Source organism: Trachymyrmex septentrionalis, unplaced genomic scaffold (assembly GCF_001594115.1).
Source record: "Trachymyrmex septentrionalis isolate Tsep2-gDNA-1 unplaced genomic scaffold, Tsep1.0 scaffold134, whole genome shotgun sequence".
Lineage (NCBI taxonomy): Eukaryota > Metazoa > Arthropoda > Insecta > Hymenoptera > Formicidae > Trachymyrmex > Trachymyrmex septentrionalis.
Window position 1 is genome coordinate 543,954 of NW_017304482.1, and position 15,453 is coordinate 559,406.

The 15,453-nt window shown below is 31.0% G+C and overlaps 2 protein-coding genes across 6 annotated transcripts in view; both read right to left on the minus strand.

Moving 5' to 3' along the window:
- Window positions 1–1,293, minus strand: part of LOC108757235 (voltage-dependent calcium channel subunit alpha-2/delta-3) — a 15,016-nt gene extending 13,723 nt beyond the window's left edge. For 2 of the 3 annotated variants that reach the window (XM_018501688.1, XM_018501687.1), the window contains exons 1-2: window positions 978–1,060; window positions 36–222 (exon numbers count right to left, since the gene is read on the minus strand). In XM_018501688.1, coding sequence (XP_018357190.1) covers window positions 36–222; window positions 978–1,060 — 270 coding nt within the window. Of the gene's footprint in view, window positions 1–35; window positions 223–977 lie in introns of all 3 variants that reach the window. The other variant, XM_018501686.1, reaches the window with a different exon arrangement.
- A 21-nt stretch (window positions 1,294–1,314) lies between these two features.
- On the minus strand, window positions 1,315–13,186 carry LOC108757234 (voltage-dependent calcium channel subunit alpha-2/delta-3-like). Of its 3 annotated transcripts, XR_001939892.1 has the most exons (15): window positions 13,001–13,186; window positions 12,540–12,621; window positions 11,834–12,108; window positions 10,458–10,969; window positions 9,865–10,199; window positions 7,979–8,245; window positions 7,376–7,504; window positions 6,018–6,385; window positions 5,633–5,837; window positions 4,850–5,441; window positions 3,826–4,187; window positions 3,229–3,525; window positions 2,097–2,414; window positions 1,428–1,635; window positions 1,315–1,330 (listed from the first exon to the last, which is right to left on the minus strand). XR_001939892.1 is itself a non-coding variant. In XM_018501683.1 (13 exons), exons 1-13 carry the CDS (start codon window positions 13,075–13,077, stop codon window positions 2,124–2,126), a joined length of 3,792 nt encoding a protein of 1,263 aa, XP_018357185.1. In that variant the 5' UTR covers window positions 13,078–13,186; the 3' UTR covers window positions 2,046–2,123. The 3 variants fall into 3 exon arrangements, 2 of the variants coding, with proteins under 2 accessions (XP_018357185.1, XP_018357187.1); XM_018501683.1 differs by lacking the exons at window positions 1,315–1,330; window positions 1,428–1,635 and having other exon boundaries at window positions 2,046–2,414; XM_018501685.1 differs by lacking the exons at window positions 1,315–1,330; window positions 1,428–1,635; window positions 7,376–7,504 and having other exon boundaries at window positions 2,046–2,414.
- Window positions 13,187–15,453: the final 2,267 nt, after the last annotated feature.

Below are 15,453 nucleotides of genomic sequence, written 5' to 3' on the forward strand. Positions count from 1 at the left end.
TTTAACGTAAATGAGACAAAATAAAAAAATCGCACTCTAATAGCCGAGATCTTGGACTCCATCATAGTCTTAATGTCTTTAGCAATCTCGTGAACGAGAGCGTTTCCGTCACGTGGCGTGATATCCGCCGTCTTGTAGCTGTCTTTGAACTTCTCCACCTTCGTCACGAATTTGCCCAATTGTGACAGCTCGAAACCCAGTTTGTACGCCCATCCTTTCACTCTGTCAATTAAAAGAGTAAAGTAATCATCATAAAATAATAATAATTTTCATAGAGAAATTTGGATAAAAACATTTACTTTATTACTATTTTATTTATAAGAGATCAGTATTATCATATTATTTTTCATCATATTATATTATTTTTTGTTTATAGCAGTTTTTCATATCGCGGAGTTAATAAAATGGAATAAAAACAGTTTGTTCATAGGGTAACAAAATTATGTGAACTGTAATTTTTAATTGGTTGCAACAGCAGTCTAACGAAACGACAACTATCTCATTCGAAAAAAATCGATTCCTTTAAATGAAGTGATAAATCTTAACTCTTATATTATATGAGTAAACGAAAAAAAAAGTTATTCTAATTTTTTGAAAAAAGATAACGCGTTCGTATAAATTTGGAAGTGTATTATATATATATATATATACATAAAAATCCAGTTCATATTTAATAAATAATAATGAGATTGTAATAATAATTTTCGCGAGACAAATATTTACTAAACGATTAAGCAATTTTCACAAGATTTTTTTTTATTTCCGAAAGCACATCTTTTGTGGAACATGCCGTCATTACAACAATTCCAAGAGACACAGTCCTTCACGGTTGACCTAAATATTATTTATCGCTTCGTTACTGTATGAATACGGGTTAATCGAGCTTATGTTATTGCCATAGAACTAAAAAATACTGTACCGCAAGAGATTACAGAAACAGAGATAGACAGATGATTGCCAGGCCACGAGGTACTTACATATTATGGGAAATGCTGTCGCTTCGATCGGGTATCTCGGTCAGGATCAGAACGACGATGACAGGTATAAAGCAGGACCTCATAACTTTCCCTGATCACCTGCTGGCTGCCTTGATCTGCTTTAGGAGGGATTGTTCGTGCGCGAGGACACGGTAAATAAAATTAAGGCTCGAGTTTCACATTAAGAATAACTACGATCGTTCTGCTCGACGTCGATCGTCGCCGTCGTCGTATGCGCACTCACTAACTTGGTGGCGACTCACGCGGGGCCTATAAATGCTTTTCAGGTTTATCGATTTTCCGACCAGGCTTGCGCATGGAAAACACGAGCAAACGACGCGTGACTACAACAACTGTCGAGTATCAGAATTGATTAGATTATCTTTTGAATGTGTTCGATAAAAAAAAATACGATAATCGTTAGGGTGCTAATTAAAAAATGAAACTTACTATTGCTAAATTTGTTACTATTTTGGACGATATGTTCATTAATAAAAATCGTTCATAAAATTTGCTGCCTCATCGATGTGTATTATTTCGCATGTGTATGTCATTTCTAAGTGTTGTATCATAACGCATAAAAATTATCCTTTGTGCCTTTCTTTTCTACTTCGGATATAATATAAGCCACAATAGAATATCTTCTTGAATAAAAGATCTGTGAAAATAATAGAGAAGAAAATTTAATTTTAAAATATTATTTATTTCTTATTTAAGGCCGGTATTTATAGTTAGTTCTTATATTTAAGATCGTCTAGAATAATTTTAAGATGTCATAAACCAATCACAGATCCATGTTGAGATATTACTCAAGACAATCTTGTAATAAAAACGGATTATGAATATCAGCTTAAGTGTTATAAAAATTAAGAGACATTACACTACTAATTCTCGCTAAAATGTTTTCAAAATTGAAATTAATATCTATCTATTTTAAAATATCATTATTTAATATTCCACATTAAAGAATGATATATTTATATATATATATATACGAGTATATAGAGCTATTTTTCATTAAATAATTTATGAAGTTATGAGGGAGAAATATTTATACTTCTTGTATCATTTTATTCATTTTTTATTATCTTATTATTTACTGTAAAACAATACAGTTACCATATACCAAGGATGGCTAATTTGCCGTCACATGAAGATATACAGAATCCTAGCAATAGTGATATATAACAGTGACAAAGATATCATCAGTTCAGATGCTCCGCAGCCGTAAGTCACATGCTCCAGAGGATGTTCTGTGAAGCAATTCTTTAGCCTGCGTCTTTTTAGAGTGTTCAATGGAATCTTATGACAGGGTTTGTCGCCCGTGCTATTTGTGTACTCGAAGGGTGAGATGTTGACAGGTGTTACTTCTAATCTTTTGTAGCACGTTGGGTACATGCTGTCCACCACAACTAGCAATAGATTAGTATGTGCTACCTGTAAATTGTAATACAGTGATTAATACAATGATTATTTTTTAAAACTATTCGATTGCTATATTATATTATATTATATTATACGCACGTAATTTATGCAATATAATATCTCTTTTATATAAAATTGTCATCAATTAATTTTACAGAATAAATATATTAATAATGTTTCATCATTTCATAAACTGAAAAATAAAGAACATAGGAAACTACAAAAGAGCATATCATCTCTAGCAATCTAAAAGAGCAATCATCTCTAAAGAGTACATCAAAATATCATCAATAAATCAAGAAATAATTTCTCATAAATCTGTTTTAATTTGATTTTAATATTAAAAATTTCAATGTATTCATTACTTCATTCTTTCGTCAATGTTTATCATGCTAATCCAATCAATCACTTTAAATGCATTATTCTGATGCATTGTAAATATATAAATTGTACAATTATAGTATTAAATTGTGAAATTATTGACAGTACAATGATATGCATAAGTAATCGTTTTTTAATTCACGCGTACTTTTTTGTAAATACTTTGATTAACATAATGATTGTTTTAAGATTGTCTTAAAAAGTATGATATTTATATAATAATTACAGTTTTACACATACTAAGTCTCTACATTCATTAAAAACTTAGTAAGTGCTGCTTAAAGCTGCACTTATCAAAATTAAAAGTAAAATGTTAGTAATTGCAAACAAGATATAAAATAAGTTTTTAATAGATAAAAATATATTTGTAATATTTGCTTAGTATTGTATGTATAAAAATCGTAAAATCTTATCCTCCATCTCAAGTAAAATAAAAAATATTTACTCTCTGAGCATAAAAAGGCCGCGAGCAATAATCGGAGTGATTGGTGACGCCTTTAACAGCAACGGTTTTGTTCAACATATAGAGTGTTCGCTTTTGATCACAGGGATAGTGATAAAGATAGGGTTTTGGTGGTGGCGGCGGATCTGGTGCATCCTCATCAAAGTGAACTTTGCCATAAATGCCAGGCAAGTTTACAAACTGGGTCGCGTACCATATCAACCGCAACAGAAACCAGAACAACAATCTTACAACATGTTGCAACGGTTCCATTAAGCTGTTGGCAGAGTTATCGATTCGCTGAAACAATTTGCGTCTCCGTAAAAAAGCATCCTCTTTTTTTAAATAAAAAAAATAATGATAGAAAAGCTTTGAGAATAAACTTATTCTTTATGCTATTTTTTATTCTCTCATCAAATACAAATTTTTTTATTTTTAATTTTTATAATTATTAAAAACTCAAGTATGTGAAATATATTTAAATATAATCTTTTAATATAATATTTTTAATGTAATTATTTTTTTAATTATAATTAATACTTTTAATATAATTATTATTTTTGTCGATTATCATATTATTCTTTGACATATATTACTTACGGTCTCCTGACACCAAGCTTGATAATCATAAATGTCGACCGGATTGTAAAGACCCTGTTTGACCATGGATAGCATGACGGCACCCTCCTGAGTGCCCATAAATTGTCCGGTGTCATTATGTGCGTCTGAGATCACTACATAGCCGTTTTGGTCTAGCAAATAGCAGTCAATCCAATTGTGGGCGCAATTTATTACCGTATTCGTCGTCTGATTGTCTGAGGTCAATGCAATGAACCGCTTATACAGATCTTTCATCGGCATTTGAAAACCCACTACAGCCGCTGGCGCTTTCTTGCCGCCATCCTTGGGCGACAGGCTCATCGAAGCAGTCACTATCGCGTCCGCGCCTGCTTCCCACGGAACTGCAATGATATTTTGTTTTATATATTATACTACTACTTATTTCAAATATAAATCATAATAATAAGTAATTATATAAATGTTGATTTTAAATTACAGAATGATTATAAAAGATGATTTAAACAAAAATATTTAATAATTATTTTAGGCTCAGCTAAAATTAAATCAATCGTGAAATCATATCTATATGAGCCAATACAAAATTTTTTAGTGTGTAAGCTCTTTAAATTTAGATCCGATCAATAAACGTTTCGATCTATCTTTCGGATCCTCTTCAATGTAACTTAATGCATACAAAATTCTTCTATATATCCATCCGCAATAAGTTATAAAAACGTTGTAAAGTATAAGAATGTAAAATTTCATCTCCTCTTTGATCACATTACGCAACGTTTTTATCATTAAGAGAGATCAACTTATTACTGATAGACAATTTATACAGGAGAATTTTGTACATTAAATTATATTAAAGAGGATCCGAAAGATGGATCAAAACGTTTATTGATTAGATCTAAATTTAATGAAGAATGTACACACTAGAAAACCTTGTGTCGGCTCATACAGGCAATTTCACGATTGATTAAAAAAAAACGTGCACACATAAACACACAACAGTAATTATAAAAAAATGTTATGTCCTATCCATAATGAATATGACTCTTACCAGATAAAGAAATACTTTCGGAATCTAATTCACTTTGAAAGATTGCGCCTTTGTACCAAGGCTCATTCACTGCTCGTCTATGAAGATCACCGAAAACAACACTGTCGTCCACATTCGGCAGTTTGCTGGCTTTAAGATGATGCCACCTGGTGAGCCCGCTTTGCGTGGCGATAAATCTTATAAAGATACCGTAGTGACGTGCGAGATCCCGAGCCCTTGAAGGTAAATTCTCCATGTAGTCACCGCGGAAGCTGTTGTTCGTCGCCTTGGCATCAAATACAAGCAACTGCATAAGTTCTTTGTTGCAATAGTAGTCATCGTGCTTGAGCGTTTGTCTACCGCAGTTGGGTTCTTCGTCAATATCTTCATCTATAGATGAATAAGCCTCATATTGCTCAGACCAGCGCCAACCAGGCCGGCTCATCAGCGCCAAGAAATGACGCAACTCGTCTTCCGGCCTATTAAACTCATGACCTTCCAAATAATGGTAACGACAATATACCCAGCTAGGATGTACGCGCCAATGATCGCCCACAAAATAATCCGACACATTCACATTCATATTCTGATTTCTGCGAATCTCATCGCCGACCTTGAAAAATTAGACATACAATTATTTGAGCATACATTCACAATACCATGAGCATAATTGCGTATTAATTATTACTTGATACAATTTATGCTGTAATAATTTATTAATTAGTATAATTAGTTGTGCATTAGAATTATTTTAAATGCGATTGTTTAAAAAAGATAATGAAATTGCTCTGGTGCTGCTTCTACCTTAATCCAGGTAGTTCCATAATTGGGTAAAACAACCGCAAGACCAAATGGAGTGCCAGGTAGGGGCGCGTAAAAATAGTCACGTTTCTCAAGATTGACTCGACGATTGTCATCATAATGTAATTTCACGGAAATTCCCATCATGTTACCTCGCTTGTGATCCACCAACGCTGATCTCAGCTCCAATAATTCGGGACCCGGATTCCTGTGTTCATTTTTAATTAATGAACACTTCAAATAAAAGATAATACTTAATAAAAGAAGCGTTCAACGATTAAAATATAAAATGTTTCATTTTTTTAAATAATTAATTCAATATTTTGTATTTATCTATTTATGGAGGAAAGAAACTATAAAATGACGAAAATGTCGTTGTGTTATGTACCTCGGCTCGCGTCCGTCGTCAAGTATCTCTACCTCCGTGAGATCGATGCTGTTATAATTCAATTTAAGCCGGCCTTTGTAAACTGGCCGGAGGTCTGGATGCAATATCACATAGCCGTTATTGGATACAATAAAGGCGTAGCCATTCACACCGAGTTTATATGGCAACGTAAGTTTGCGGATGTCGTCAATCGGCACGTCTGTACCGGCCACACCGAATAGTGTGTCATTCGCCGCATCTGTCATGTTGCTGCGATTGCTTTTACGATCAAACACAGGTGTGCTTACAGAAGTCAACAGACTGTATTCTTGCCAGGTTGTGGTGTTCAGGGTGGATGAATCTTCCTCAATGTTCTCATCCTTGTGCAGCTACACAGAACGATTGCGAAATTGAAAAACAGTTTTCGATAGCAATATATCATCCCCTTTATAATTTTCTTTCGTTAAGAGGAGTGAATACGTTGATAGGTTGGAACAAAAGCGAAGGGCCACGCTATCTAATTCATACTCGGTCACATCAATACCGAGGTACAATATATAGAGCGTGTTTCGGAACCAAGGGTGCAACCGAAATCCCATGAGAACTGATTACAGAAACATATTTTTATCGCGTGTAATATTCTTAAATCAGCATCTGATTTAAGAAATCTCATCGTTCAGTGATATTTTTAAAGACTCGAGATCTTTGGTTGTCCGCTTAATCCCAAACATTTTATACAGCAGCTAACACTGGTCTAACAATGGGAAATAAATAAAAAATGAATTAAATTAAAATTGATGAAGCCCAGCCAACAGGGTACTAAACCTAGCTTGAAGTATTCAATCTGCTAACGATAACTAATTGGTCGAAGACCACTCGCTGCATCGATTAGTCTCAATGCCTAGCGATAAATTATTTGTGGGTGTTCGTCCAGTTCTCCGAATCGACACTTCAACGAACTACATTAATTAATTCCTCTAGGTATTAAGCTTTTGACTTTAAGATTGAGCGAGATATTCAAGAGATTAGATTCTCAAATCTAATTCTGAAATCAGTAAAAAGTAATATTTATTTAATTAAATATGCCATTATTTATTATCTCGCTTGATCTTACACGAATTACCAAACAGAGTGATCAAAGTTGGAAATTATCCACTGATTTAAAAATATAATAACCAATTTTTAAATATACCTTTTCTAAAAAAAAAATTTTAACAAAATTGTGTCTCGTCAATTTTACTCCCGTTTGGTATTCGAAAGATTAAATACAGGAGCTTATGCCAAAGGAGATATAGCATGATATAAATCTACACGGAGTGTGAACTATTTGGAAAGCCTAGGAACAGACAGCGGGGGTGCTTTCTTGATCTTATCTAAACCTGCTGTATGTAGATTGCGTCCTCGTTTATTCGTACGCCCAGCCGTTTTCCTTTCAGATACTTTTCCAGTCGCGATTTTTGTTGCCCGTGCTTCATCACCCACCACAGCCAAGCGGCAAGTGCTGGATTCTGATGGGATTTACGTATGTTTATTTTATTCTCCCTATATATGTTTTCGCTTTTACAAAACATTAAGACATAGTAAAAAATATAAAAAAACGAAATTTGTAGTAACAAATTACAATTGTAGAATTTTAAAAACTAATATATAAATATTATTAAAATTTACAATTAAAAAATTGTTTTTCGTCCAAAAAATTTAAAATTTTTCGTATCACAAATTATAATATCATCTTTAATTTTTAGATAAATTTTTTTTAACTGAGCAAATGAGTAATACATTTGTTATATACAAATTATATAATTATACAATTGTATTATATAATTTGTATTAAATAATAGAAGTACATAATAATTTCACAATATACTTCTTTTAAATTTATTATCATTTAAAAAACTTTTTTTAATTGCTCACACAGAATGATGGGAAAAGATTAGATTAAAATTGGACCTTTTAAAAGTTTTGTTTTTAATATTTCCTACCGTGATATCAGCGTAAGCGTGCGTCCACACGATAGGATGTACCACACTCTGAAGTACCAAAGGACGCGCTACGACTGGAATGTACTTGAGCACTTGTTCGCGCACTTCCTCCTGCGTCTGTATGTGCTTGTAGTCGCCACGATTTAAACACGATCTTATCATCCACTGGAGTTCATCCATCTTTGTCGCTTCCTTGCCTATAAGATATGTAAATACTCGCACCGGTACATGAGTACTATTTTCATTCCAATTCCATTTTTTGAATACCTAAAATGAAAGAAATAGAAGTCACAATCATACAGTAATGTTCATTCAGAAAAATTTCTATTGTCATTATTTATTTTTAAAACTATTTCATCGATATATTTATTTCTACAAATAATCTTACATTATTGGGATATTGTTGTTACTTCTTTCACTATTTACACATCCTTGTAAAAAAATTTTTCAGAACAGAAAAGAGTGAAGGCTCAGTAAACGAAAATGGATTGAAATGAATTAAAAATGCATTGCAATTCATTTTAATTTATTCGCGGTTTAGAGTTTAGAAATTATGGAGCTGGATTAAAATGAATTGATATCTAAGAACATAAATTTGTTTCTGTTCATGAAATGGATAAAAAATAACTTGAAAATTGACTTGAAAATAAATTTCCTTCCAATAAATGAGAATAGATTAAAATGCATTAAAATTTTATAAATGCATACTTTAAATTCATGAAAATGGATTGAAATAAATTGAATGGATTGAATTTCATATAAAAAATGTTTATACATGTAAAAGTTTAAACCAATTAAAGTAGTAATTACATGAAATTCTATATTTATTATTTTAAAATTTTTATACAAAATATATACGCTAGTTGTATAGTAAAGGAAACATATTAATATAAAATATACATAAAAGCAATTAATTTATTAATTAAAAATAAGGAATTTATATATGTGACATTTATTGTACATATTTACGTAATTCTTTTTATGTTTCTTTTAACTACTAAGTGAAGTAGAATTCATGATATATTTTTATGGTACAACTTTTTTTTTAACTCAGAATTAAAGCAAAAAATTTCTTATTCATAATTCTAAATAAAATAGCATTCATAATGCATTTTTAAATAAAACAATGGATTTTTTACTCACAATTTTAAATTAAATAGTATTCATGGCCTATTTTAAAAGACAAACTTTTTTTATATTCAACTGGATTGAAAAATTACATTTCTTAATCAGAATTTTAAATTAAGCAGTATTCATGAAAATACTATAATATTATTTTTAGATTAAAAAGCATACTATTCCTATAAATAAATAAAAATGCATTCAGGATTGGAAAGGATTTATTTTAACATTCAATTAATCCGTATTTTTAAAAATCTGAATCTATTTTAATCCATTCTCGTTTGCTGGAACAAAATGAGCTATTCATCATATTAAATATATCGACATCTGCTACGAAGAATAGCACGTCTCATTTGTCCTACGAAAAACTCCACTTATGATATCGTTGCGACAAAGAACGTTATGTTTCCGTTTTCGCCGCGAAAATCAATACATTTGAGTTTTGACTTTCGAAAAGTAGCACATTTCATTTTATACCACGAATAATAATATGTTTGTGCGTTTAATGGCCTTTAGCCGCAAAAAATAATATATTTCACTATATATCTCGAAAATTAATATATTTTATGGTTTACTACGAAAAGTAATCTGTTCCACTTTATATCGCGGAAAGTAGTATGGTTGTGAACTATCCTTCGAGAATTTCGATGACTGTCAAAGGTTAGAAGTAAAAATACTCATACCAATGATTTTATTTTTGATTCAAATAGTAAAATGAATACTCCATTGTAAAATAAATTATTACAATAATTATGTTATATAACCTCCTTTAGATTATTCCCCAGTTTTCCTCCAGGAACACCGTCAGTAACAAGCATGATGAGCTGATTACACGGTGAGTCGGCGTCACAACCGCGTTCCTCCCGATAAGTTTTAAGTAGACTGAATGCTTTAGTGAAGGCCTCCGTGAGATTGGCGACGTTATCTGTATCAATCTCGTTCATGGATTTTTTGAATGTGTCGAGATTTTCTGGAGTCGCTTGAATTAGCATATCCTTAAAACACGGCACGAGTTCGGTCGTCCCGTTATTATATTTTAGTAGTGTGACGAAATCGTTATTCGATAAGGTATCCAAAATCGAGTTCACTGTCGTCTTTGCTGCCACATAACATTATTAAGACAAAGCGATTAATACACTCTTCTCAACAATATTAAATTACAACTTTTCAATTATAAAATTAACAGTCGCGATAAACTAATTAAAAATAACAAATATTAATTTATCAAATTGAAAATTTTTTGTTTCATCGTCATATTTATCTAAAGCTGTAAAATTTTCTATGAAACTTGATTAATTGATATAAAAGTTTTAGTTATACACTTCCAATTTCATTCAATAAAACTAATCTCCCATACCGATCGTCTTTCCAAAACCCGTCATGCTGCCACTGACGTCCATTAGAATCACCATATCCTTGCTGCACGTGGACGCCTCGATGAACCAACTACGTACTCTGCAATCGTACTGATCAGCAGGAGAATCATCATCGTCATCGCCGTTGTTGTCATCATCATTAACATTATCGATGTTTTCGTTATTATTTTTGCTAACATTGTTATTATTATTATTATCATCAACTGTATTATCATCATCATCATCATCATCGTTGGTGTCTTTGGGATTCATTCGCCATTGCATAGCAGGATATTGTCGGAGTACACCAGTGACTGTACCAAAGTATTGCCATGACAATGCCGGATCGGATTCATAATTCTGACGAAATATATCGTCCAATGGTTCAGTCCTTGCAATATCTTCGGCTACATCTTGCGTGAGATCATACACGTTGGTTGGTATATGAACCGATGAATAAGTCGTATTTACCGGAATGTCATAGAAGTGCGAGTCCGAAATCAATTCCATGTCTCTAGAATCAGTTCGTGAAATCTCTTTGTCGATCACGTAATTTGTTTTCTGTTTTCAACAATATATTATTGTTTATACTTATTAACAATAATTTTGTTCCAAATTAATTTTGTACAAATAGTTACATCTTGAAATTGTGTGTAAAATATAGTTATTTGAACAGAAACAAAACTCAAAATTATATTCACAAATTATCGTGCAGTGTATATATAAAATTCTATGATATAATAATGAAATTCAAAAAAAAAAAAGGCTTTACGAATAAATCAAATTATAAAATAAAAGGAGTATAAAATGCTAGTTTTTTTTTTGCGAAAAATATTCAATCATTATTCAAGTAATTTAAATACAAATGTTTACGACTAGAAATCTGAGGATGACCTAATAATAGAGGTAGAAACATTTGTATTTAAATTATAGATTTAAATAATTAAATATTTTTCAAAAAAAACTTTCATGATTCTTTTATCTTACTAGTACAATTTGACTAATACCGTATAAATCTAATTCTCTCGTGTAATTAAATGTTTTTATGTCGGAAAAAATTGTAAGAAAAAATGTAATATAATAATCATGAGAATATCTTATTTCTGATTTTATACAGAATTAGTTTAATTTACTTACGCACATTTTAGTAGAAAAATAAAAAAGATTCTATAGAATTAGTAAAAGAATTACCTTTGTTAGTTTTTTAGTTGTCTAACGTTTATGACAACAAGTTCCTCCACTATTAATAACGTTGCATTTGCATGATTCAGTTTTAATCCGCAAAAATTCTTGCCTTTTAACCTTAATAACTCCGTAACTAATTCTTGTGGCAATTTGAAGAGAAGAAAGGTACAGTGAGGCAGAGTAAATTGCTTACCTGAACACGTTCACATTCTTCTTGTGAATGTCACAGTGTTTCTTCTTGTTCGCTGAATCATGACCGATGACAGGACTACATTTACCGGAAACGTAAGAGAAGTTGCCGTCTAGGAAAGATGGGTCCCAGTTCTCCGCAGCCTCTTCGGCTGCTATTCGAATGCAGGTGATTGCGTCCATCTTTCGACGTAACATCCTACCTACATTTTCGCTAATTATGTTGATCAACTCTTCTCCGGACTTATCTTCAACTCGCGCGTTCATACTTTTGTATTTCTAAAAAAATTATTACTTGTTTAATTACTTGTTTAATAATTATTTAACATTAATATCTTTTATTATGGTTTCTTGGCAGTGTTAGAAATATATAAATGTTAGAAACATATAAATTAAAAATGTTTAGAAAATTATATACAAAGGATTTTATATCATTAAAAAAATAAGATATTTCTTAAAGATATTTGTTAAAAAATGAAATATTTCTTCTTGCTATAATAAATTCATGTGATGAATTACAAATTAAGTATTAAAATGAATGTAGACTTGCTTTTTACAAATAATCGCAAAACTATATTAAAGAAATATTGTAATTCGACTTTTTTCTTGTTTGGATAAAATCAAGTAAAAATATGTTATCTTGCGTAGAGAGAATTTCTTGAATTCTCAGTATCTGAAGTTTATTACCTCAAGTAAATGCGAATACTCACTTCTAGTAATTCTTCGGGCCGACCCACTTCGTTCGCGAGTTCCCATAACTCAGTACCCAATTTATCCGCCCATTTGGCCACGCTAGTGAGAGTTAAGAAATTGCAAATATATTTAATTTAAATATCCAGGAAAGCACACCGATTTAATTGGAGTTGCAGTCAAAAAATATAATAATAATAAGTAGTATAAATTAAAATATACTATAAAGATAAATACTCGTATAATATTTAATTAAAAAATTAGTTTAGCCTATCTCCATTTTAGGTATGTAAGCTTGTTTAAATAGGCAATCGAAAACATATCTTCTAAATATAATCTTGTAAATATTTTATTATCATTTTGTAATTTTTCTAATATTTTTATTCTATATTTCTAATTTTTTAATTTTCTTTTTGATTTACAATACAAATTCAAAGCACATTCATGACTTGCGTTCTTTACAACGCTATGCGGAACTCACATGTGAGCATCTTTAGCCAGACATACGACGAACACCAACACGAAGTAAAAGATGAAACATCGACCTGCACTCGGCATGAACAAAACTCGCCGCGTCCGTTTCCTCTTTCTTTATAATCTTCGCGCTATTCGTTCCTATAATGGAACGTTACACTCTTCAACTTTTTAGAAAAAGCACAGATACGTGAAAGCTCACGATGGCAGATCAGACACTCGATTGGCTGTATATCTACTGCGGAACACATCGGCCGCAAGGTTCACCTCCAGTTCGATTATTTTTGGCACTCGAACAGTGCTGTCTTGAAACTCTAAAGTTTCTTTCTTGTTTCCTAGCGTGGATATTAATAAAATCGTGCTGGCTAGTCAGAATAGCACCTAAAGAAGTGAAAAGGATTCTTAGATTATTGAGTTTGACTGTCATTATAAATATCTAATTTTCAAAACCGGAAAAATCGGTTTTACGAGATATTAAATTCCTTTAATTCCTTTAATATTTCATCTATTTATTTTAAATTATCTACTATAAGAGGCAGTTGAAAATAAATTGTTGTCGAAAAAAATATGTTAAAATAAATATTTTATATTACATTGTTAACTCGCACAAAATTCAAAAACATTCAAACAGAAAATTGACATAAAAAAATTTATAATACACATCGAGATTTCCCTAATATTTCTGATAAAGTAACAATAACTCAAATAAAAAATTTCGAATACGTGTGCTTATCGCAGTAATAATCGATGCCTATATATTAATTAAAAAATCGTGAAATATTTTTAGAAAAATAAAATTCCAATTTTATATGATTCAAATAACTTTTTGAGATGCTAATATGTTAACAAATTCAAGAAATTATAAATAAACTTAAACTTTATCCGTAATCCTGATACGAAGAACTTTGCTATTTTTTATTAATTTTTTATTATAATATATTTTTTTGTTTTGTCGCGTTACAAAATATACAGGGTGTTTAATAAGTAACGATAAATCTTTCATACGGAGATAGAATGGATTAAACTAAGAAGAAAAGTCCTCTACCATTTTGCAATTTTCGCAGTAGTAATAAGATATTAATTGCTAATAATTACCGAAAATTAGTCTTCTATATTTTTTACTCAGATACTATCAATTTTACAGAAAAATTGTTTATTTTCTTCTAAAGTTCTGAGAATTTTTTCAGAATTTGTTCAGAATTTTTTAATAATGTATTTTCTCATGTTGATAAAAATAAGAAAATTCAGTACTAAAAAGTTGATAAAAAATTCTGAAAAAATTCTTTATTAAGTTATATGTATAATTTTGGGAGACGTTTGTGAATGTTATGTCTCGCATCATCACGGAACGCAATATTTTTCAATCATTACACATTTATATAATCATAAAGCTAAAGGATCCTCGCGCAAAATCTCAATCAAATGAAGGAATACCTTTAAAACTATTCTATCGTTTGACAAGTTCACGTAAGGCCTGTCTGAGATGGAATCAAATGACATCTTATAACGTAAATTCTTCACAAATCGCATTGCGTAACATGCATGTAATAACTTATACGTTGCAACTAATATGGAGATATGTCTGTACTTTTATGTTTAATTTTGTTTGAACGAAATTTTAACCAACTTCTGTGAAAAATTCGCGTTAATTTTTATGGTTAAACCTTTGCAAAAAATACAAAATAAATAGAAAATAAAAACTTTTTACATATTAAAGATGACAAAATTAAATTAAAATATTCATATATAAAAAATTCAAACCGAGAGAAATTAATCATAATCATTTTCAATCAATCGTAACAAGTATATTTGTTTGAAAAAAATTGAAAAAACGTCATACATTGCGTTATATGTTGCGAGAAACTTAGCAAACTGCGATGAATGTTCTATGCATACTACAGTATTGTAAGATTATGTAGATCTAAAAAGGCTATTATAATGCTATCACGAAATGCAGTTAAATTGATGGCTTAACAACTGCAGTGTCACACACTTTAATGCTATGGGAGTGTAACGTACATTACGCGAAAATTATAAATAAATATTTGCGCATTATTAGAATATTCTAATAAATTATTACACAATTGTACAAACATTTATAAAACGTAAAAAACGTTTAGATTTGAGTAAATATTATTTATACCTATTAATTTTGCTTTCTTGTTTTTATGTTGTTTTCAAGATAAACATTGACTTGAAAAATGATTCAGATGATTGTGTATGGGTGTGTGTGTGTGTGTGTGTGTGTGTGTGTGTGTGTGTATGTACAAAAAATCATAAAATATTTACGATATGATTGGAAACAAGGTTATTGCGAAGAGTGTTGCTAAGGCCTCGGTAGTCTAAAGGCTCAGGACGCTCACACGGAATGTAAGAGATCCGGGTTCGACTCCCGGCCGAGGCAATATTTTTCGCAATAAGTTTATTACAGTTTTTTAAGATTTGGGAGAATTTGGGGGG

Bases quoted from the DNA above. Each gene is read 5' to 3' on its own strand.
- LOC108757234 (XM_018501683.1), bottom strand. From the start codon at position 13,077: ATGCCGAGTGCAGGTCGATGTTTCATCTTTTACTTCGTGTTGGTGTTC. The intron at 6,386-7,375 runs GTTTAGATAAGA...CGTTCTGTGTAG, and splicing joins ACGCAATCTACATACAGCAG to CTGCACAAGGATGAGAACAT. The intron at 5,442-5,632 runs GTAGAAGCAGCA...TAATTTTTCAAG, and splicing joins ATGGAACTACCTGGATTAAG to GTCGGCGATGAGATTCGCAG.